The sequence below is a fragment of the Delphinus delphis genome, chromosome 12 (assembly GCF_949987515.2).
Source record: "Delphinus delphis chromosome 12, mDelDel1.2, whole genome shotgun sequence".
NCBI classification, from domain to species: Eukaryota; Metazoa; Chordata; class Mammalia; order Artiodactyla; family Delphinidae; genus Delphinus; species Delphinus delphis.
The window spans coordinates 88,804,133-88,829,358 of NC_082694.2; the positions used below are offsets into that span (position 1 = coordinate 88,804,133).

At 49.4% G+C, this 25,226-nt stretch overlaps 1 protein-coding gene across 7 annotated transcripts in view; it reads left to right on the forward strand.

Annotated features, from left to right (window-relative positions):
- Positions 1-25,226, forward strand: part of MYT1L (myelin transcription factor 1 like) — a 398,116-nt gene that overhangs the window by 271,529 nt on the left and 101,361 nt on the right. For all 7 annotated transcript variants that reach the window (XM_060027164.1, XM_060027163.1, XM_060027167.1 and 4 more), the window contains exon 9: positions 13,811-14,163. In XM_060027164.1, coding sequence (XP_059883147.1) covers positions 13,811-14,163 — 353 coding nt within the window. The remainder of the gene's footprint in view (positions 1-13,810; positions 14,164-25,226) is intronic.

Consider the following 25,226-nt stretch of genomic DNA (forward strand, 5'->3'; position numbering starts at 1 on the left):
GACAGTGCCCCGAGACCAGGAAGGAGCAAGCAGGTGGAGGGGCTGGATTTCACCCCGCTGGGGAAACTCGCCCAGTTGCCTTTTTTCAGAAAGTACAGTGCTGTTTAGGGAAATACGCAGAGGCAAGAGAGAAGTGGTCGCCTCTGTGGCCAGGTAGAACAGGACCCTACAGACTGCTTCAAAGATGCTCTGTTTGGCTAATTACTGAGTGTTCGCTGCACACACAGCCGTTGAGCAGAAGGAATATTGGGGGACAAGGGGACACCCTGCCCTTTGACCTAAGATGTGTGGCCCATGCCAGCGACGCGTCCAGACATGCAGGATGCAGGGGAGGGTATGACCAGGGAGACAGAAGGAAGGGTCCTGGGAGAAGCACTGGATACACGACGCCCATGAGGGGCTTCCTCCTCTGAGCCCTCTGCCCTGTGCCCCCAAACACCGAGCAGGAGACGGGGCCAGAGGGACAAATCACCTCACTGCCTTCCTGGGCACTATGCATGCCCACCTTTATCCAAGGAACGGCACGGACACAAACGTTCCCAATTTGCAACATCTTGGAAAATGGAAGCTGGAAGAGTTTTGCTGAGTCCCAGCTTTGGCTCCAGCCGGGCAGGACCTCAGATTTCACCCGTGTTTCGTCTACATCCTGTGTTATTTACACAAGGATTCATCACAACCTTCCTTTAAAGAGTAGATCTCTTTCCCACAGTCGAAACACAACATCTGAAGCAGGATCTTCGATCCGCACAAACTTTCTTAGACACTTGTCACCAGCGCACAGTTTCTGCCCAGATGTAAAGTTTTCTTCCTAAATGGATTGTCATCAGCTCCTCAGAAGACAGAGGAAACTTCTCTCTTTCTCTCCCCAAGGCATCCTTTCTTCGGCTCACGGTGGCCGTTCATGTAGTACCTGCTGGAAGATGTTGCTACTGACGTAATGGAAGGATGCTGAAGATGGAAAATGATTGGAAAGATAGAAGAACAATTTCTACAAGTAAAGGGATTGGGTTACGTTCGGTTCTACCTAAATTTATAGCCAGTAGGATCTTACTGTCTTCTCCTTGGAGGAAGTCTCCTTGATTATCATCTGACATCTGTCACCTCCACACCGTGAGTCAGGACCATGGTCGGACACAGAGGCATCACGGGAAGGAAGCGACTCCTCCCCTGAGGAGGCCAGCTGTCCCGTGGATACACATATATGACAGAATGTCCCAAGGGCCCTCGGAGTCCTGTTTGGGGACCAGGGAACAGAGACGGAAGGAGCTCCATCCCCCCGGGCTGGCCAGCCTTCCCAAGGGGGAGATTCTCCACCTGGCCAGTGGGGGAAAGGGGGCGCTCAGGGGAGGGCACGGCGGGAGGGCTCACGTGTTCAGTCACCCTTTCACTTGGTGAGTCTGAGCTCTTTGTTAAGCAGCACTGTGCCAAGTGCCCAGATCCGCGTAGGAACAGACCGGGTCCCCGCAGTAACAGACCGAGTCCCACAGTAACAGACCGGGTCCCCGGCATCGGATGGGCTCGGAGCCTGAACAAAGAAGCACCAGACCCAGACATGGAGCTCCAGCCCGTGGGAAGCTCAGGCCTCGGGGCGCCAGCCTGAGGAGGCCGGGTGGTGGAGGGGGCCCAGGGAGGCCAGAAGAGGAGGCAGGGTCCTCAGTGGGACTGTGGCCGCCCCCAGCGGGGGCGGGGGGAGAAAAGCACAGCCAGGAAGGAGGCTGTGGCCATAAGAAGATCCCGGTCATAGAAGGTGCCCCATGAGGACAAGGAGATGTGGAAGCCGTGGCCTCAGGATGTGGCCCAGTGGCCACAGAGGACCGTATGTGCACGGGCAGGGTCAGGTTTTGTCCTCAGGAGGGAGAGAGAGAGAGACAGGGTGGGAGGGAGGGATGGAGGGGGGAAGGCAGGAAGTCAGTGCATTGGAGGAGATAGGAGTGAAAGCTCTTGGTGACCAGGGGGCCAGAAGCCAGCCTGGCCTGTGGCGGGGGCAGAGTGGAGGGAGAGGAGGACACACTGGAGACATTCAGGGCGTGGACACAGCAGGACTCAGAGCCGCCGGGGGCGCTGAACCAGGAGGAAGAGGGTCCGGGAGACTCAGGTCCCGCGTCCTCGGGCCCAAGGTTCAGACAAAGAGGAGCCGGGAGCGGACAACACGTTAGGACGTGCTCCATGCGGTTTACGTTGCACCCGACAATTTCACGCTCATCTCCAGTCCCCTGTGGTCTGAGGCGGACTCCACGCGCGAGCAGCTTGCGTGTACCTTACTGCGTGCGAGAACATTCTGTCAGCCCCATGCTGTGTGGTGAGAACCGGACCCCAGAGGCCGAGTGACCTGTTGGGGTCCAGGTGATGGGCTGGTCACTGGCCGGCAAGCCAGGCCTCCCATCCCCAGCCCTGCCCACTTTCCACGATGCCGCCGGCCTTTGGACCGCTTTCCAGGCTGAGATAAGCCCTCTGTGCTGGAGTTCACTTCAGTGAGGGACGTGCAGCCCAGATTCAGACAGAGAGGGGGCAGGAACGGGGTGGTCTGAGCAAGGTGGTCATTGCCGAAGGGGGCTGACGTTAGTTCCAGCCGCATCGCAGGGCATGTGGTCCTGGGAAGCACCGTGCATTCATTTGAAGGGACCTGTATGCAGCCTTTTGTTTCAGGTTCTGTTGTTGTTGCTGTTTTTCCAGCAATGGGGCCATTTGACAACCCCTGACTTTTCTTGTCATCGATTGTCATGTTAGCATCCTTCAAACCCTGAGAAGCTAATGCTCTCAAGCGGGTCCACGTCCTGTACACGGATCCTCACTCACGTCTTTGTGGTACCCGATAGCTTTTAATTAATGAGAATGACCTATTAAAAAAGATGTGAGGGGGCTCCCCTGGTGGTGCAGTGGTTGGGAGTCCGCCTGCCGATGCAGGGGACACGGGTTCGTGCCCCGGTCCAGGAAGATCCCACATGCCGCGTAGCGGCTGGGCCCGTGAGCCATGGCCGCTGAGCCTGCGCGTCCGGAGCCTGTGCTCCACAACGGGAGAGGCCACAACAGTGAGAGGCCCGCGTACCGCAAAAAAAAAAAAAAGAAAGATGTGAGGAACCCAATTGCAATAGGAACCATGGATGGAAACAGCGCGGAATCCTGGATCGAGAGCCCTTAGCAATTAGGCGAGCAGCTGAGCGCCCCCGGCCCCACCCACAGAAGCCTTCCACGGACAGGGAGGCCCCAGAGAACAGAGGCCCCGAGACACCTGGTCTCTAGCCCAGGTTCCAGAACACGCCCTTAAAGACCCCTGGGGATCTGACCAACCCCTTCCTCCTACAGACGAGGACCTGTGACGCACAGGGATGGAGTGACCCCCACAAGGTCACACAATTAATAGGAGGCGTCAAATCCAGCTCTTCTAGTCCAGACCCGTATTCAGTTCCCAACCAGGATGTCTGAGAACCTTTGCACCTGCAGGACTGAGAATTATCTGTCTACTCACAGGGAGGGGAAGTGGGCACTGCCTGAGAAAACTGAGAGAAAAGAAGAAAAGTTCTCATCTATTTAGTGTTATTAGATATGGAGACAAATAAAACAGCAGCATCATTTACATCCGACCAATGGCTGAGCTGAAGGCAGTGGTTTAACCCCTAAGCTGGGAAGCCCTCGCTGAGGCTGGACGAGCACGGCTGGCTCTTTTTCCCAGGCCCCTCGTGGACCTCCTGCACGACCTGAACCGAGCCGTACATATAAACGTCTCAATGCTTCAACTGCCTGTATTTTAAATATTCCACAATTGAATAATTTCTTACCAGCCATAGAAAGACAAAGTACTCTGTCCTAGAGCATCCGAAAATGAGGACTCTAGTACTTGAGGAAGAGTAAGAAATCTTGAATTTTTCATTTGCATGTATTTTCTTATATATTGGTCCCTGAGGCAAAGATGTAAATGGCAAAATCATAAATTCTTATGTAGTTTGATTCTCAGTTCTTCCCATCAATCTTTTTTTATTGAAGTATAGCTTTCTTACAATGTTGTGTTAATTTCTGCTGTACAGCAAAGTGATTCAGTTATACATATATATTCTTTTTCATATTCCTTTCCATTATAGGTTATTACGAGACATTGAGTGTGGTTCCCTGTGCTATACAGTAGGTCCTTGTTGGTTACCCGTTTTGTATACAGTAGTGTATATATGTTAATCCCACACTCCCAATTTATCCCTCTCCCCCATCTTTCCCCTTTGGTAACCAGGAGTTTGTTTTCTATGTCTGTGAATCTCTTTCTGTTTTGGAAATTAGTTCATTTTGTCTCTTTTTCTTAGATTCCACGTATGAGCGAGATATCATATGATATTTGTCTTTGGCTTACTTCACTTATGAGAACCGGAAAGAGTATGATAACCTCGAGGTCCATCCATGTTGCTGCAACTGGCAGTATTCCATTCTTTTTCATGGCTGAGTAATATTCCATTGTATATATGTACCACATCTCCTTTATCCATTCATCTGTCAATGGACACGTAGGTTGCTTCCATGTCCTGGCTATTGTAAATAGTGCTGAATATTGGGGTGCATGTATCTTTAATTTAAATTTATTTATTTATTTATTTATTTATTTATTTTTGGCTGTGTTGGGTCCCCATTTCTGCACGAGGGCTTTCTCTAGTTGCGGCAAGCGGGGGCCACTCTTCATCGCGGTGCGCAGGCCTCTCACTATCATGGCCTCTTGTTGCGGAGCACAGGCTCCAGATGCGCAGGCTCAGTAGTTGTGGCTCACAGGCCCAGTTGCTCCACAGCATGTGGGATCCACCCAGACCAGGGCTTGAACCCATGTCCCCTGCACCGGCAGGCAGACTCTCAACCACTGTGCCACCAGGGAAGCCCCGAAGGGGGGCATGTATCTTTTTGAGTTATAGTTTTTTCAGGATATTTGCCTAGGAGTGGGATTGCTGGATCATATGACAACTCTATTTTTAGTTTTTTAAGGAACCTCCATACTGCTCTCCATAGTGGCTACACACCAATTTACATTCCCACCAACAGTGTAGAAGGGTTCCCTTTTCTCCACACCCTCTTCAGCATTTATTACTTGTAGATTTTTTGATGATGGCCATTCTGACCGGTGTGAGGTGACACCTCGTTGTAGTTGTGATTTGCATTTCTCTAGTGATTAGTGATGTTGAGCGTCTTTTCATGTGCCTCTTGGCCATCTGGATGTCTTTGGAGAAGTGTCTATTTAGGTCTTCTGCCCGTTTTCTGATTGGGTTGTTTGTTTTTTTGATATTGAGTTCTGTGAGCTGTTTGTATCTTTTGGAGATTAACCCCTTGTCGGTTGCATCATTTGCAAATATTTTCTCCCATTCTGGGTTTGTCTTTTCAGTTCTCCCCATCAGTCTTAACTACTGTAATTCAAGGTATCAGCACTGGTGCAACTTCAGGAGCTCCACAGTATCCCTTCAGTACTGAGTGTCACAGCAGCATTGAATATCCCTGTAATATTGAGCATCCCAGGAGTGTTGAGGAGTATCACAGTAGTATTAAGCGGGACTGCAGTACTAAGTATACCTGCAGCATCAGCTGTTGCTCTGGTATTAAGTACTGCTGCAGCGTCTAGGACCTGCGCTAGCACAAAGTGGAACAATCACTTGCTAATGATGTCACAGTTGCTGCCTCCAGTGTTCAATTCGTCTGGACTAAATGCAGACCGAAACGTCCGTGTTGCTGTGCTGTTGTTAAATGTGACCTAGAGCACTCTTGTCAACTTGTAAATATCAAGACCGATAAAGTTGAAAGCAGTGTATGCAGCTGACAGCCTAAGCGCGCACGGTGTTCATTTGCAGCAGTTTCCTCCCTGGACGTGTTCTCTAAGCTGATGTAAGTAGGATGCTTAAGAGGCTTCTCTCCTGACCTGGCAGAGTTGTGCTCACGTAGCAGGTGGAAAGTCCGGTCATATTCTGACCTAGTGCCTGTCACTGACTCTCTCTGGCCTTAGCTTCTTCCTTTTCTAGGTGAAGGGGTAGATGGAGTGATTGCTGGGGTCCTCTCTCCTCCAGACTCTGCTGTTCTGAGAGTGTTGTCTTAGGAGTATCCCAGCATGTGGCTCCCCAGGCCATCATGAACTGGCCACTTCAGGAACCCTTTTAACCACCCGAGATTTTTAGCTCAAATAGGAAGAGTCAAAGTGAATTTATAGAGCAGTTTAATTTGTCGATCGCACTGCCAAGGAGTACACTGGCTGTTGGGGTGATTTTATCCGACATTCTCAACATTGTCCCCCTTGCAGTCTTACAAGTGGCAGGTGTAGTAAGCGCTGTTTTGCAGATGGAAAGGCGAGGGCGAGCATGTCATTGAAAGCCGGGTGCTGGTGGAACCAACCTGAAGACCAGGAGACTCACAGCAAAATCATCAGTAAAACATCAGTCAATAGAAAGCAATGTATTGAACACCCACTCCTTCACTGGCACAGCGGCAGCTTAGAATAATTAATTCTATAGCACACCCTAATGCCAAGGAGGATAAAATGAACACACGTGAAAAAGTCAGTAACAATATAGTTTCAAAAAGGATGCTAAGTATCTGATGGTGCAGAGTTTTTAAAGACAGAGGACCCTGAATTCCAGACTGACCAGCGGTGACTTTATGGAAAAAGCAGAACTTGACATGGTCTGGGAGGGTCAGCGTGAGAGGAAATAGAGAAGTAGGGCTGGAAGGAAGGAGGGGAGGAAGGGGGAGAGGGAGGAGGGGGAAGCAGGTGCTGCAGGCGCTATGCTCACACCACGGCTGCTTTAGTTGAATTCTTTTGACTTTGGAAGAACAGAGAAACACAGGTTATTTCAGGTGAAAAGAAAAACGGGAGGGGGATCCTGTAAGGATTTCAAGATTTCTTTTAAAATACAAGAAACAGTCCCAGCAGCCACTTAACCAAATCTCCCGGAAAGCGGGTTTGGGGAAAGGGTGCTGGTTTCTCTATGTCTCCACCCATCCTCCCTGGTGGACTTCAGCCCTGTGGACCACGGACCCACCAGGCTGCTGCCTTCCCCTGGGGAAGTGTTCTTCTTGAGTCAAAATAAATTATACAGTGATTTTTTTGTTTTATTTGAATCTTTAAACTGCCATTCAAGGCAATAAGTATTTCATAACAGGCTACATCATTTAAAATGATAAAAGGAAAACCCATAAAGCGAGTCTCTGCCTTGCAGAAACAGAATTTTTTTAATTCTCTAAAGCCATAACGTCAAGTAAATATTTTGAAAATTTATTCATTGAATGTCTTACAATGCCTAGAACATTTATGTCACATTTAACTTAAAAATATGTATTATTCAAATCAGTCTGTCTCTCGTTTACAATACTATACAGAGAATAAAAGAACAAAATTAAGGAAATATGTCAATATGTAGTCAAAACTGAATTGGTTTTATTAATGTATATGTTGTTGAAAAGATATCAGGAGGATGTCTGGAATGCCAGCCATTTAATTGAATAATTCAGTGAATTAAGTTACTTCTGCAGTATTTTTAAATACCCTTATATATTGTAAAGACATGTAGGAATACCCCTTTAAAAGTTCAGTGGTAAAGAGGGATGTCAACTGTACACAAGACAAGAGGAGGGAGAAAATAACAGAAAGAGAGCTCAGATTTCCGGAGCTCCTTCCACAGAGTCAGAAGGTGTTTCATGTATTTTTTTATGTTTTTCATTTGCTGCTAAGAGTCTGAATTAGGTATTACTGTGCCCATCTTACAGATGGAGAAATTGAGGCTGGTAGGGATTAAATAAGCTGCCCAAGGTTGAACAGTTGTGTAATCTTGAGCAAGTTACTTAAGTATATGTTCTCAGCAGAGTCGCTTTTGTGTTTATGTAGCTCTGATGCTGTTCACAGACTCTCCGCATGTGTGATGACCTGGACCCTCTAACGTCTGTGTAGATACGGCCCAGCCTTCCAGGGCAGGTTCAAAACCCACCTCCTGCTGTGACATCCATCCTGGCCCAGGTCACTCTTCTCCCGCTCCTGTGGCCTCCCAGGGGCTCCGAGTGCTGTCCCGGGGTTGCAGGTTTCTCTGCTCCCACCCCCTCCAGCCAGACAGGGAGCCCCGGGGGAGCAGAGCAGCTCAGGCCTCCTCGGAGCCCTACGGGGCACTTGGACAGTCCTCTGTCCTCTGCATCTCCTTCCGTCAGCCCCCCTCCCTTTCCTCAAATGCCCGTCTTCCTAGGGATCTCCACTCTTCCCCAGGAAGCCAGCCCCATCCCACTGTGCACTGATGGCCCCAAACCAGTGTTGCCAGCCAGACTTCTCTCCTGAGTCCACCCCTCTTGCTGCTGTGGGAACTGGGACCGCGCACGTTTAGCCCACCCGAGTCAGCCTGACCTTCCTGCCCCTCTGCCACCAAAAATCCCAACAAGACCCGGAGCCTTCCGCACCCTCCAATCAGTGGGCGTGAGCCGGGCTCCTCCAGCCTCTTCACCACACTGCAGCCACAGGAAGGGTGTTGACAGTGTGCAAACGACGCCCTGTAGGACTCCTCCCACTGACCACCTTGTGATGGGCACCTCCGTCTCCAGGGCTGTCCCTCGCCATCCCACGGATGCAGTCACACCACTCTCTGTCTCTGTCTCTCTCTGTGTCTTTCTGTCCTGCCCCATCCGTATCGGTTCCTCTGTGAAGCTTTCCTGACCCTCCGTCCTGTCCACGAGGGTGACTCTCTCTGCTCCTGTCCTGTGAGGTGAGGGCTGTGTCTGCACTGCTCAAGGGAACGTTTCCTGAACAAAAGAATCAATCTATCCATTCAGCAGCATTTATGGCGAGCGTACCTACCACATGACGGATGTCAGAGAAGCAAATGTGTCAATGGATCCTCAGTAGAGCCCAATGAGGGAGGAGCACAGCGTCTCTCCCTCTTTAGAGATCAGAAGCGAAGACGGGGGGCGCGGCGTGGGTGTCAACACCTGCTTAGTGTTACTCAGCCTTGAGATTCTCAGCAAGGAGCTCAGGATCTGCCCCTCAACATGGGAATTATAATAGCACGTGTCTCACAGGGTCATCGTAGAGTTTAATGGATCCGTATATGTAGAGATTTTAGGAAACACCAGGCACATAATAAGTGATCTGTGAGTGGTGTTGGCATTAGCCGAGCTGCCAGGAGAAGCCAGGACTCCAGGATCATGTTCACATAGGATTTCTATTATTCCAAACTAATTATTTATCCTTGACACATTGAGGCTCTCCAAGCAACACAAGAAGAAGATCACCCGTAAGGGCAGAGGCCACAAAGAACCCTCATGGGCCTCGGAAGCGACCGCGGCCTTTCTAGGCTGCACGAGCATCGTCCTCAGCGGGGAGAGGCCAGCGCCAAGACCATCTCATCCTACATTCTTGTCTCCTGTCAGCAGCTGTAACGAGAGGGCTCTGAGCAGGGCACACTCGGCCACACGTGTTTTTCAGTTCCTGAGACCCTGTCCCCTGTTTGTATTAAAATCGGAGACGTGAAAATGTCAAGCAAAAGACCATTAAAAGAAACATGGAAATTGGCCTCGAGAGCATGTAATACACAATATTTTATATATGCGTTTGCTGCAGAAACTCCGGAAACTCCGTGGCAGTAACCAATTTTCTAGAACAACCTGACACAAAAGACTAAACGTTGTTTAAATCAAGTTAACATCAAAAGGACTGTAAAAGCTACAGCAACTAAATGACCTACCAAGACACCCAAACGAGCAGAGTAGCTGCAGAACAGCAAAGCCTGGAGGCTGATTCGCAGCTTTAAGTAACTCAAGGAGGTTAAAGCCTGCGCTGTCGCGATCTTATGAGTCATCATACTGACACTGTGAAGTTTCCACCGTGTGAGACACATATAAATGCGTTTATTGTCATCTTCGAATGCTGCGTATTATATAGGGTGATAAGGATGCAGGAGAGGGTGTGTGAAGGAGTTGTCAGTACGCCGACCTGGCCTCCGGGCTCACCTCTCAGCTCGGAGGCGGGTAGGCCCGACAGGTACCACAGCTACTCACGCCGGAAGCGGCTCAGCTACAGGGATCAGCAGAGACATTCACCCCAGCAGCACCCTTGTCCTTCAGAGGTGGCTGGGTCTGAGTCTGCTGTAAGTATACAGCATGCATTCCCTCGAGGGGCTGGGCTTTCTTGCATCACAGTTCTGTGAGCTGCCTCCCGAAGCTCGGCCCCTCCCTCCCTGTCCCCTACTCAGCTTCCCGCGTGTCCAGTGAGAGGCCTTCCCATCGGTTTCTCACTCAGCAGATATTTACTGAGAACCTACTATGTCCAGTATGGTAGCCACTAGCCACGTGTGGCTATTGGACTCTTGAAACGTGACTAGTGCATCTGAGGAATTCATTTAAAAATCTCCTTTAATTTTTTTAATTGGCTACACATGACTAGTGGCTACTGTATTGGGTACTGCATCTCCAAAGATAGAACAATCCCTTAAACACGGGCCATTTTCTCTGTCTCATGAAGGAGAAAGACAGTATGTCAACCGATAATCACACTAGGATGTGATAAGTGCTTTCATTACTAATAAGTGGAGAAAACTATAGTTTGTTCATTCAACAATATTCATGGAGTAGCCGTCAAACACAAGGTTCCATTCGCTGCTGTGGGAAACAGGCGGCTGTTCCCATGGTGGAGGCCTGGCGACAGTGCTGAGAAGCAGAACGGAGGCGTGCAACACCGACCATGGATTCCAAGCCCTAAGTGAAGCTTGGACCCTCCTGCGCAGGTGAAGGGCCAGCCATGGCGCCTGCCAAGTTCTCTACCTGGGGTTTCATGTTGGCACCAGATTCCCAATTTTTCCTAAGACTCTGCCATTTGTTCTGTCATGCTAGGGACATTCCAGAACTATGGGGGGTTGTTGGATTTTTAGAAAGACTCGTGTGCGTCGATAGACATGAGCCTGGATGAATCTGAAGGAGGTTGCAGCTGGAAAGCAGTCTGGCTTTTCCAGCACTTGGACCAGCGGCACCTGCTAGGTGGGAGAAGAGCAACACCCGCTCTTCCTCAGCTGTGCAAATTCTGTCCCGCTGGCCACCCCATCAGATGTGAGGTCCACATATGGCTTTGGGAGGCTCCACACTCCCCAACACGGGTCCCAGAGTCACTTCCCAAGGCTTCACTTTGAAACATTCCAAACCACTGGGTTTCATAGACCAGGAAGCGTCTGTCTATGGGAGTGGGTTCTTCATCCGGGAGCTGTTTGGCACACGTAAAGTGAAGTCTGTCCTGTGGGCTTGAATTCGGTTGTCGTGTTTAAGGTAGATACCAGGAACTCACAGTGTGAGTGGGTCAAATAGAGACGGGACAAAATGAATCTGTTTGTAGGAAGAGCGCAATTTTAGTTCCAGTTTACATTAGTAGCTGTAGAAAAAAGCGTGAGCATCAAACCATGTGAACCGGCAGAAGACGCTGGAAGCTCGAGGCCAGCTAATTCCAGAAAGTTGGAAAAAATGAATCCAAATGGTTTACAAAATGTAGGATAAGGAAGTAAAACCAATTCAGGTAACAATAGAAGGGCCGTCTCCATTCTCCTACTCTGAATTTTGCAACCCTACCGCGTAAGGTCTGAGCTCCCGTTAGCATCTTGCGATGTGGGGCTGCTGAGAGGGGACAGAATCAACAAGAAGCCCACCGCAGTGCTGGGTTTACGCCATCTACAGACATTCCATTGCCAAGTGGAGGTGGGGCCGTTTTGAGTAACATGACTGAATAGCACAAGGTCAACTGTTTTCCCATCATTTCCCAGCATCTGAATGAATCTGATAGTGAAAGCAGGCCTGTCTGTCTCCGTGAACACCTGGTGTGCAGGTAGCGTTGATGCCGAGCAGACACATCCAACAACTTGTTGATGAACTAAGACAAGAGAGAAGAGTTTGGGGAAGGTAACAATAGTCCTCATGAGCTGCCGGTTCACAGACAGAGCCCGAAGAAGAAGAATACTTATCGTTACACTTACTAATCTATTCAGATAAACGCAGAGTGAATACACTAACAAGTCCACAGATCCAGGACCACGTCTCGAGAAGATTCGCTGGAATGGAAGTTGGACTTCACCAATCATCAGGGATGGAGGCAGGGAGGGGCTACGGAATGTTTGCCTGAGATCATTGACTCAGATTCTCCCCAAATCCATGTAAATGTTCACATAAAAGAAATCTCAGATACCTGTTTATTTCCTATGAGAAACACTCTCTAGACCAAAATTTGTTTCCTTCAGTTTTTTCTGATTATAATAAGCATTATCTGTTTTGACTATTGTATTTTTACAATATGAGAACAGTCAAAAGGCAGAAGACTCATCACTCTGTGTTTCACGGGTGGGAGCTCTGCCTGCTTCCCCCCCGACCCTATCTCGTCTCTCACGCTCTCAATCTGTCCTCACTGCACCTGCTGTCAGCTTCCCAACATGCAACTGTGATCGCATCATCGATTGCGTGAAGGAACTCAAATAACTCCCGTCATTAGCCTACAGGGATGGTCTGACCCCGAAGGGCTCTCAGGGCTTCGCGCCATCCTCACACCTCCTCCCAGACATCTGAGGCCTGCCTCCAGCGTAGCCTCTTCCTGGGGACGCCCCAGCTCCCTTCGCTGGCTGCCCCTCTATTTTATGATGTAGTGCCCTCTCTATACTTTTATCATAGTGTCTGTCACACGCTCTATTCACTCAACAACTATTGGATGAGTGCCCATGACTCCCCGGGCATTTGGTCCACGGTGGTAAACAGTGGCCAGAGGTTCTAAAGCAGAATTACTGCCATGTCTGAGTCCCTATTGGGCCATAAGTGACTTGAAGGGTGGATCTGTGCCTTTCACCTCTGAGTCTCCTGCACAGCACGGGGCCCAGCAAAGAGGAGGCTCCCAAAATGAATACACACTGGGTGGGTTCATGACTGAATGAACATTTTGCCATTCCTAGGTCCCAAAGTGAGCCAGTCATAGTCTGCAGGAATCCCCTATCGAAGTGTTCACTTAGTGATGAAGATCACGCATCTCATTTTAGACACACAGAACAATTGCCAACAGCATTTTCCCGGATGTCTTTTCTCCCCATTCCTTGCAGTATATATACATATAGAGTTTCCAGGAAGAAAAAGACTCCAATTAGCAACAATGCTTTGGAAAATTGCCCCTTTTCAAGGAAAGGTTATGAGCTCTTGCTGTAAGGGTCTCACCCAAGCTTGGGCCAGTTTTAGCAAGATTAGTGCTGACTGCCAAAGACACCAAGTCTGCTTTCTGTGACGCCAGGGCAGGACTGACACCTTCTACGGAGCCTGCACCTTGCTCCCATCAAAGGCATGGACGGTCCACCTCCTTTGAGTGGTCATTCTGTCTACAGATATAATTGTATCTAGAGAATGTACAAAAATCCAAATATATCCAAAGCTTTTTTGCAACTTCTATATTTTCATATTTCACAAAAATGTATATATGTTAATATAGTATGAATGAACTAATTCTTTTTTTTAAATGTGCGTTGCACACCATGTGCGTTCGGTAAGATGTTTAGTGAACTTGTGCTGTCGATTACATGATGTTGCTGTGCACGAGCTTCGTAAACCATCCCCGGGGGTGCTGTAAGATCCCTGTGTGATCACGTGGACGGCAGTGATAAGGGACGAGGAGAGGAGAGAAAAGTTCAGCAGCCCCAGACACCAGCCAGCTGTGTCTCTGTGGAATGTCGCTCTGTGCACAGGTGCCGGCGCACTCGTGGGAGTCCGTGTGCTCACATCCTTTCTGCGTTCGTGCCGAACCTCTGCCTCTTCATCCGGGGCTCCCGTCGCCCTGATCCTCAAAGACAGTAACTCAGATCTTCTCTCTCTTTTCTAACAGCGTGTATGGCTGCCCCTTGGCTAAAAAAAGAAAAACACAAGACAAACAGCCCCAAGAACCGGCTCCCAAGCGAAAACCGTTTGCGGTGAAAGCGGACAGCTCGTCGGTGGATGAGTGTTACGACAGCGACGGCACGGAGGATGGGGACGAGAAGGACGAGGCCGAGGAGGAGGACGGCTCAGACGAGGACGACGAGCCGCGGGACGACGACGACGACGACGACGAGGGGGGCCGGGACGAGGACATCGAGGACGAGGATGAGGACGGCGAGGACGGCGAGGACGACGACGACGACGACGACGAGGAGGACGACGAGGATGACGACGACGACGAGGACGACGACGAGGAGAACGGTAATCTGCAGCGCCGTGGCGGGGACCGAGCGGTGGGCGGGGCCGCTTCCGAGAGGATGGTCCGGGCCGGCGGCCGTGGCGCATGCGTGCTTGATGCCCACGGGATTAGGCGGCCGGGGCAGCGCTGGGAGGCGCGGCTGTGCGTGTGTCTTTCCCTTTCCTTTTAGAGAAATTCTTTAAATCATCCATCAGACATTAGATGTTGCTTCGGTCACGTTGTCACTCAGACTGGTCATCCCCAGAGTCTGCTGAAATATCTGTGGTGTGCACGTCTGCTTAGCTCGGCAACTTTTATCCAGAGAGTTCAGTTTGCCTGTTCTCGGAGGCTCCACCCGAGACCCCCGTCATGAGCCGCTCCGGTGGCTGCGGTGTTGGCACGGGCAGCCCACGTGCCTCCCGGGAGCCGGGAGCCTGTGTGAGCCCTGCTGCAGGAGCTGCTGAAGTAGGTCTGTCCGTCAGTGGCCAAGGCTTTCCTTTAGGGGCCGTCAGGTATGGGTCCGAGGAGGAAGCCGGCTGTAAGGAAGCAATGAATCAACCCGTCATCTGCTTCCATGCTCAAGAGCTGTGTTTTCCGATCCGGGGAGACAGACACACGAAGGGCACGTTGCGCAGGGTAGTGGCATCTTTGGGCAAAAATTTCAGGTGGTTGTGTGTTTACATCCAGCTTACTGTTAGTGCCAGACTCAGAAATAGGACTTCAAAGCCAGTCCCTTCACAGGAGTCCTTTCTTTTCTAGAAGGACGTGGCAGGTCGCTGAAGAGCCTAGTTCTAGGCTTCTCTGGTGTAGAGCTTGCCCCAGAGAAATGGCAAAGCAGGTTGAAAAAGTGGAGGGAATATTTTTCCCTTACACTTCTTCCTTGGTCTCAAAGCTCTCCAAGAACCTGAATTCTGAGAAAGGCTAATTCCTCAACACAAAGGACAATGGTTTCAGCCGATGGAGAGAGAGTTTTTAGATTAGGCGGGTGTGAATTGGTTGTTGCTAATCCCGTGGAGTGGGCATGAATCAACTTTCCTCCTTCAGGGGTTACACTAGTTTGTTCCAGGAAACCTGGCTTTTATGAAAGAATCCTCGATTGTTACTGTAGTTTAGGGTCCTTATGAAAACAACTGACTGCTTAACGTACATGGATAATACAAGCGTATCTGTATATAAATGCATACACACGCACGCACGCACACACACATGCATAAACTTCATGCATTAAAATCTGGTCTCCCCAGGTTACTTTTCTTGTCTTGTTATTATAGGCCGTGGCGCGGAGACAGCCTAAGGAGTAGCGATAGCACACACCCACAGACACACTGTTCGCTCTGCTAAGCAGACCGTGGTGTCATTAATGAGACGATGGCTCTTTCATGCTGAGTATTAAAAACAGCAGCTCTGGGTAATAAAATATGTGGAAAGTTGGAGAATCGACCAATTTGGCAAATTGTTTCTGGACCCTGTATTTCATGTGCGTAGCTCTGGGTGAGATCGTTCGTTGTTGAGGCTGACTCATGATTCGTACCTTAACCATGGCTTCTTATGAAGATAGTATGAAATACTGATCCTTCATATTCTCGTTCTATGTTTAGAGAGCGGCAGACATTAATATTTGAAGTTATGGATGTTTGTGGGGAATTAGGGTCGGAGATATTTGCACATATGCATCATTTAACCAAGTGCCTTAACCAGAGTCTAGGCTCTGCTCTCCGTTTGCTAGAATTAAACTTTCCATTTCCATGGACGCTGAGCCTGCGCATCCGGAGCCTGTGCTCCGCAAAGGGAGAGGCCACAACAGGGAGAGACCCACATACCGTAAAAAAAAAAAAAAAAGTGAGAAAGCAAACCAAAGATAAAGACATTTTTCTAGGAAAATTCATGCAAGTGGGCATAATCAAGGGGGCGTGATAGAGCCATGAAGCAATTGCATAATTATAACATCGGCCCCAGAGTGTCTGACTATGTGACCCACCCTGCCTGGTGACCAGCACTCAGTGTTCTGCAAACATGAAGCCCAAGTCGGAGGCATGTAAGGAAGTTGGTTCCAGAAAGAAAGTGCCCAGTAGGAGGATGAATGATCAACCCTTGGTCCCTGGTGGCAGAATTCATATTCAGCTCTGGATTCTCCAGCTAAGCACCTTCTAGAATCATCTATTCTGTGAACTTTAAAGGAATCAACTAAAACTACTAAAGAGAGGTTCCGCCGTGGTGGCCACGTGCTGCAAGGCAGATATGTCCATTTTACCAAATACTTGGGCAGTAAGGTGTAATAAGCTACTCCCTCGTAGACAGCCTCTCATCAAGTCCTAAGTCCCAAGGAGTCGTTGGATCAAAGGTAGCCCATGTGATGGACCCTGAACTGTGGCTCTGATCGCTCTAAGTTCTGTGCAGGAAGGCCCAAAGCCTTGCTTGATTTCCAAGTCAAACAAAAGCATCCCCCCTAAGCAGAAACCATTTCCGAGGCCTGATTCCCGGAGAAGGTTTCACCGAGTTCTTCTGTTACAGGGAGAAATCTCCCCTGGAGGAGCCCACGGACAGGTGTTCCAAGACCCCATGTAGCCAATATCACACAAAGATATGCCAGGTGGCTTATCCAGTGGGTTATTTCATAACCCCCAGGGTCAGGAATCTTCAGGAAGGTTCTAGATCAAGGAGACACATCTGCTGATGAAGTGCTCATTTTACATGATCAAACTCCTGGCTGTGTGTGACTTACGACAATCAGGCTTCGATTATCCATCCATCTCCCATGTTCACGTCCTCCCAAATGCGTTTTATTTTACCTGACGGCTACGTTTAGTGCCAAAATCACTATCAGTCTGTGTGAGTGTCTGCCCCATAGCCGTGTCTGTAACATGAGAAACCCCACGTTGTATGTCTTTGTCCCCTCCTTGTATTGGCAGAAACTGTTTCTGAAAAACTGGGGAAGGTACTTTCTGTGTCTGGTGACCAGAGTTCTGGGTCAGCATCTCGAAGTCGGTCTTGCGTGTCCCTTGTTGACACTCTTGGCGGTTGTCGCGTTGCTGAGCCAGCAGCAGATCCTCTCCAAGGGGGACTGTGCCTCTTTCTTAGTAAACTGAAGCACAGACGGTGACTGACAGTTAACAGAGTGAGAAGCGAGGCAGGCAGGACTCGGAGCGCGGAGGCATCTCGGGCGCCGAGGGCCGGCTCATAGGGCCTGTCACCGCAGCTGATGGCCACCCGGGGAAACCAGGGCAGCAGATGGAGTCGCACGGACGAAGCTTAAGCTGCCCTCAGCCTCCCTAGTCACTATAAAGTCTCAGACTACTTCTACCATCCTCCACCTCTGTTATAAACTGGAATGTGAAGTTTATTGAGAGGTCTTGTTACAGAGAAAACAAATGCTTATAAACCACCAAATTATTACACAGGAGCCCACGGAGTACAGAAGGACTATTATTGATAACTTGCAAATTAGGTGTTTATTCCAATTCCAAGAGTCCTCTGGCGTTGTAGTTACACGTGAACCAAAATATTACTAATAATGTACATTTCCAGTCAGTATAGTCATGTACACACTGTGTTTGATCTTCACGGTGATTGTGTAAGACACGGCAGCGTAGAAATTACTTCACTCTCATTGTGCTAATTAGAAACTGAGGCTCAGAAAGATAAGGTTATTTTCAGCAGGTGACAGATATATGGTCGAGCTCTGTCGGTGGTTTCTCTTACCTCAGAGCTCATGTTCTCTTTATCACTCTCTGCTCATCTGAAGAACAGGAATTGCTATCTGAGTAACTCATTTCAGATTACATTAAATGCATCACTAATTAATCAGAATTATATTTTGTCCAGTTGACCTATCATAGGCTGGTCTTTTGCATGAAGAATTTTATTTTCAAGATGCATGTGATGGTCTAAGGTGTAATTATGAGCTTAAAGTTCCCTCGTTATCCTAAAGTTGAGAAAGTTATTATTCAGGGGTCATAGCTTTTTCTAATAGCAGATTTTTTACATGGTATATAGGAAGTACCTTTTCAGAGTCTTATAATTTGAGAAATATAGATCCAATGGTTATTTAATGCCTAGTAAGTTACACTTATTTTCATACTACAGCCCACTAAAAAGAATACATCTTTAAATAATAGATAGACTCACATATGTGTGTATAAAGTAAGTGTATGTATTTAAATCTCCTTATGAGTATATATTGTATCTGCCCACTGACAGGAAAGAAAATTCTGTGAGGAAGAGCATAGCAATTTGCTGTCCAGATGACAGAAATGTTCATGTCCACTGCCTTTATTAACACATAACTGTTTCTTTTTTGTGTGATTTGCTCTGGTTATAACTTTATTTTTTTTTAATGTTCATTGGAGTATAGTCGATTTACAATGTTGTGTTAGTTTCAGGTGTACAGCAAAGTGAGTCAGTTATACATATACATATATCCACTCTTTTTAAAATTCTTTTCCCATATAGGCCATTGCAGAGTATTGAGTAGAATTCCCCGTGCTATACAGCAGGTCCTTATTAGTTATCTATTTTATATATAGTAGTGTGTATATGTCCATCCCAATCTCCCAGTTTATCCCCCCTTACCCCCAGTAACCATAAGTTTGCATAACTGTTTATTAATATATTCTGTTTCTGAAATACATTTGTAAATAAGTAAGGTCCTTTCTTTGCTTACTCTTTATTGAATCTTGGGACTTTCTGGACAATTCAACTTTGAAGACAATTGACTTGGCCATTGGGTTAAATTAGGTAGAAATGCAAACACCTTCCTTTTCTAGAGGTTTTCTGGCTTCATGCTGTTCTGTGTGTGAATTAGCCACAGATGTGTGGTGGCCTCCTTGGAAGGTCACATCTAAGAAGGAACTGGGGGGTTTGAAGGGCAATGTGAATACTTACGTTGAGAATGTACAGTGTACGGCAAAGCTGCTCTGGGCAGGGTTTAGTGAGCTGACCAGAGGCTGAGTGGCCTGTGAGACGTGGAGCCCAGCAGACTCTGGTCAGGTCACTGCAGCTCGCCTCTCCTCCCATCCGTGGATACCTTCACAATGGTGTGGTCAGTGCCTGTCACATTCTGACTATGGGCTCTGTTTGCACTGCCTCCCCAGCGAGCAAATCCATACGTAATCCAGCTTCTCTGCAGAAACTCACCTGTCTTTGAAGGGAACTCAAGACAAAACCCGCCCTCACAGACACAACTCTTGTTTTAATTACCACGTTTCCAGGGTGTTTTTTATTCCACACAGGATGATGCCCTGGGTGCCATGTTATTAAAGCATCATGACAACTTGCAAGCAATGGGCTTGAACTTCCATAAGCCAGGACAGAATGAGGAGGGTGAGGGTCTCTCACTGTGGCCTCCTAGCTCCCCAGACTCCCTTTCGATGAGGCACTCGCACTGATCAGCCAGTTACCTCTTACCTCATTCTCAGGAAACGGCCCTGATGCAGGAAGCAAGTTGAGATACGGACAGACTGTGCATCAAAATTAGCCCCCCAGCTTTCTCCTGCAGTCAGCAGAAAACGCAGTGAGTTCTGTGACCAGCGGAGAAACCAAGGTGTGTTTAGTAGGCAAGGTCTCAACTGTGCACTGTCGGGAGAAAGAATATGATGACTTTTTATCATCCTAAAAATTAATCTCTCCCTCCATCCATGAAAGCGTTATTTTAGGCAGTTTGGTAGGCGAATACATTGAGTGGATGCTTCTGCTACTCAGAAATGAGTAAAGGCAGAACGAGGCGTTTCTAGGTATCAGTTTATGATAAAAATTAAACTTTCTTCTTGCAAACTAATTTTGCATAATTAGAAAATATAATTATATGTTATGTTTCATAAATTTTCAGACTCTTCAATACAAACCAGAAAACTTGCTAACGAGGTGACTTCATGTACATTTGAGACGCAAGCAACGTGCACAAAGTACGGGGAAGAGTCTCTTTTCACATAATCATAAGGAATAGATGTAAGAGAGTAGATCTAACACATTTTTATTCAATTTTTTTTTTATTTAAAAGCTTTTAATGACATCACATATACTTAACAGATAGGGCACAAGTCGAGAGGCACAGGTCACACGACTGAGCACCGGGCCTGGGTGACCACCTCCCTGCTCAGGCCCGGCCTCTGGAGTTCATGCCTATCAATGCCATTTTGATTGTGCAGTAAGATGAAAATTGTCATCACAACCATTACAGTGACAGAGAAATGCACACTGTGTCTCAAACAGCAAGGCAATGGAGCAAATTATAACACAGTGTGGCAACGCACAAGCAGGCAACCACTACGGTAACAGGACTTCGTCCAGTAAATGCTCTTTATTCCATTTGTTTTTAAGGTCCACTTGAAGGGATGACCAGCTTATTTCTTTGTGTTAATTTGATTTTTTTTTTTTTTTTTTTTCCTGCGGTACGCGGGCCTCTCACTGTTGCGGCCTCTCCCGTTGCGGAGCACAGGCTCCGGACGCGCAGGCTCAGCGGCCATGGCTCACGGGCCCAGCCGCTCCGCAGCATGTGGGATCTTCCCGGACCGGGGCACAAACCCGTGTCCCCTGCATCGGCATGGCGGACTCTCAACCACTGTGCCACCAGGGAAGCCCCTTAATTTGATTTTTATTCCAAATGCTAGCGTGGCAGAGGGTGGGATAAAGGTGGGAAGGCATGTCTCGTAGCCCTGCTTCCCTCACTCTCCCTGGATTTCAGTTTGGCATCCAGAGATTAGGATGACAACTCTTGCCTTTCGCTCACCTCACTGCTTGGTCACTAAGCTTTAAAGCAGGTGTGGTCCAGAGAGATGCTGGGGAGAGGCGAGCCATCCAGGGCTGCAAAGTGGCAACCGTAACTCAGGTGGTTTTTGCACGGTTCTCCTCTCTCAGGCACAAGCTTGTCTGTAATTCATGGAACCCAAGGTCCATGGCGATACCAAGCAAATATATTATGTACATCAAAGCTGCGTTAATTTAAAAGACTCAGGGCCTGGTGAAAGCTCACTTCAAAACAACGGAATGTGTTTTCTGTGTACACAGAAGTGCACTGGGTTCCACGGGGACACAAAAGCTAAACAGATACCACGCTTTGCCAAAAAGAAACACAGATAACATAGCACGAAAGAGGAGTGTGTACATGAAAACATATACGCAGTCGTGCCTCACAAAGGGCAGAATTAGAAGCCATAAGCCGAGATGGAGGCTTTAAAGGTTTGAGTTGAAAACAAGAACAAAAGTTTTCAGATTTGAAGATTGTTGAGCTTTAGATTAGGTTACCAAAGAACGTGGTAGTGTTTCTGAAAGGCCTTTTCTGTCTGATGGGGATTGAATACGGTCGAAGAGGAGAACGGGGGCCCCGCGGCTCCCAAGTTCCTCCCAATCAAACATACTCATTGGAATGACCACATCACACCAGCATGTAAAACAGGAGGACCAAAGTTTGCGCAGACTCATTTCTACTCCCTGGTTTACAGCATCAGCAGTAGCAAAAGCAACCTTGTTCTGCTGGGCCAGGGATGTTCAAGGTCGTCCAGTTCATTTGGAAAGTCTCCGAGCTGTGTGTGCGTGTGTGATTAGAGAGAGAGAGAGACAGAGAGAGAGAGAGAGGGATGCAGTTGGTTAGTGTGTTTCAGTCCGTCTCAGTCTGAAAACTACTGATTTCAAATAGCTCTTGTCTGGATTGGGGGGTATGACTATCCTATTTCTTAGTCTCCAAACTTAGATAAACCACATACCTAAAATGTCATCAAGTAGAAAGGTCCTCAAAACTTAGTGAACAAATAAAACTTTATTCACTCGCATTCCGTTAATTAAGATCCCTAATGAATAAAAACTTCAAGAAGCATAACTTACACATTCTACATTAAAAATTATTATGCAACTTGGATCCCTTGTGAAAACCATTATTTTTTCCTTCAGTTTATCTCATTTAGCTCAAAGGACATTTTTACATCATGTTTCAGCTTATGAAATGGACAACTTCTAGAATCAAGAAGCCAACAGTTGGGCTTCCCTGGTGGCACAGTGGTTGAGAGTCCGCCTGCCGATGCAGGGGACACGGGTTCGTGCCCCTGTCCGGGAGGATCCCACAATGCCGCGGAGCGGCTGGGCCCGTGAGCCACGGCCGCTGAGCCTGCACGTCCGGAGCCTGTGCTCCGCAACGGGAGAGGCCACAACAGTGAGAGGCCCGCGTACTGCAAAAATAAATAAATAAATAAAGCAAAGAAGCCAACGATCCTCTTCTGAGCTGTTGTAGTGACGTTAGCCTGTGCTTTGGATGCCGTCGAGCTGGCAGAATTCTGCCCGGGCCCCCATGCCTCGCTCTGGGCCCGGGAAGCTGACTGTACACGCGTGAGGTCTGACTCGGGGCGTGAAAGGGGATGCATGGCCGTGACCTTCAGCTGTGCTGACAGGGCAGGTGACAGGAAGGGTTGGACTAGAGATGCACAGGGGCTGCGTGCGGACACGGGCCACCCTCCTCCACCACAAGCCCAGACAGCGGGCTTTCCCCTGGAGACGATGCAACAGATGTGCTGGGACCACCTTCTGTGCTTGCGGCATCCTTCCTGCACTGCAGACGCAGCTCTCGGGAGTCGGGTCGGGACCAGACTGTCACCTTCCAAGCCAGGCACCGCCGTGGGGCCCCAGACGCCACAGAGCTGTTCCTCGACCGCACAGTGATCTGGTGGGGGGTGGTTTATATCAAATCTGTGTTACTTAAGTCCACATATAAATTACATATATATGTATATTTATAAAAGTCAAAATCAGAGCTCAGCTCCCACTGAATTTCCATGTGCTGGCCCTGCGTGGGCCAACATGGTAGCCCCTGGCCACACGGGGTTGTTTAAATATATATTTGTTGAGTTTGAATTTAACTTAAATTAATTAAAATCACATAGTGTTGAAACTCCACACCCTCAGGCCCAGCAGCCTTTGCACCGCAGCCCCTCCTCCCGGCATGTGGTCCCCTCATCTCTCAGGTCTCTGCCCAGAGGCCACCTTCTTGGCAAGCCTGGCCCAGCTGCACCTGAAGTGACCCCTGTCCTGACCGCCTGGCCCCTCACAGCACTGGCCACCAGCTGACATCACTGATTACAGCTATTTGCCGTGTGTTTCTCTTCCGGCCCCTAGGCGGTGGCGTCCCCGCCTCCTGGGCTCATCCTTCTGGTCCGAACAGCGGTGCAGTGAATAAAGAAGCTGCATTTGTTCGTGTCCCACAGGCCTGTCAGAAGTGGCCTAAGCAACACTGTGACCATTAGAACGTCTGTCCGTGATCTGGTAAAGACTTGTCCTATGTCGTCCTCTCTGAAGTTTTGGCATCTTGAAGTTGGAGGAAGATATCTCGAAAAGCCGATATTTGACCCAGTAAATGCCGACGGATGGAGCTCCTCAGGCCTACGTCCCCAGGCCTCCGTGTACCGCGTGAGAGCCACGCGGCCGCAGTGAATCGGCCGCCCCTTCCCCGGCCCCGGCCTGCCCCCGAGGGTTGCTCTGCCTCAGACGCCGGACGTGATGCACGGGTCTCTCCCACGTGGCTCATCTCGGGCTAAGGAAGGCTTTCAGGCCAGGCCGGGAGCTGAGATCGGGAACACGTTAGAAGCGCACGGCTCAGAGGGGAGCCGGCGGGTTCCTGAAGCGACCCTGTGCTGGGGCGCATCCTTCCCGGGCCCGGGGACAGCAGGGGCTGGAGGGGACCCTGTGTCCTGCTGCACGGGATCAGCTGATTTACACAGACAGGAGCAAATCCCAGCCTAGTAAGCCCGCTCCTCTGGGGAGAGGTAGGTCCAGCCGCTGCAAGTGCGGGCAGGCGTGGGGATGAGGCCGCAGCCTGGAAACAGGCACAGCTCAGAAAAAAGGTCTGGGGACTGCATACACTTCACCCACATCATCTCCCCCCACGACGCGCACCGTTGAGAGCAAAGCAACTACCTCTAATCACCCAGAAACCACTGTTAAAACTGTGAAAATAGAGGGGGGTAGTCTGAAATTCCCCGCCAAAGTGAAAACAAGACAAACAACAACACTGTTAAGTAAGTTGGAACTAGCAAATGTGACAGGTAAGTCTAGAGAGGTGACAAACCTTGAATCTTCCAGCCAGGTCACCCGTCTGTTCCACCCTCACCTTCGAGATTCCCCTCTCGTCCACACTGAACCTGGGGGGTTAGTGTGAAGGGGTCCTGGGGGTCTCCAGCTCCGCTCCCCGCTGCTCAGATGGGGACAGGGAGCTTGAGGAGGAAGGGCTGCCAGGGCCCCGGTGCTGGCCACGGGAGAAGGGCTGTGACCAGGATTCACCCCCTCAGGCGGCCGAGGCTGGCGCCCCCCCGGCAGAAGCTGTAGTGCGAGCAGTGCCTGGGCAAGTGGGACGGCCCCTCCTACCACAGAGGGAAAGGGTCCACAACGTCTCAAAGAGGGTCGGGGGTATTTGCAGAATTTGCTCCGTCTGGTCTTGGGGACAGGGCTGCAGGAGTTACGTGTCTTCAGAGGGTCCAAGTCCATGGATCACTGAGGGGGTCGGTCTGTCCTCTGGTCCTTCCCTCCTCCGTCTCTGCACAACCTCATGCCTGGGTGTCCCTGACCCTCCCACCTTCCTACCCACTCGGTCCCCTCACGCTGCCCAGGACGCTGGTCCTATGAACCCAGTCCAAGATGTTCCTAATTTCCAAACCTTTTCTCCGCATCAGAATGGACTTCAACTCCGCCATTCAGGACCCTCGTAGGTGACAGGCCAACGAAGCTGGCAATTCCGGCAGACATTTCAACACCTGGTGCTGTAACGAGCCCTCAAGCCTCAGCAAACCAGCGCAGAGGAGGGAGGCTCCGAACAGCAACAGCAGCTCCAAGTGGCTGTCAGGCAGCAACCGTGGTGGGTGCAGAGCTGGACGCCCGGCTGGGGCTGGTCTAGAACGGGCCGTGGCGGCGAGGACGGGCAGGTCTGGCTGCTGCGGAAGGAGGCCGTGCTGGCCCAGCGTCCTGGGATGGCGTCCCGCCCTGTCACCTAGCAACAAGATGATGTGGAGGAAACACCAGCCTCTCTGGGGCTCCGTGGTGTCACCTTCGGAAGGACAGTAGGTGACACCTCCTTCTCACAGGGCCCCTGTGGGCATGAAATGAGGACTGACAG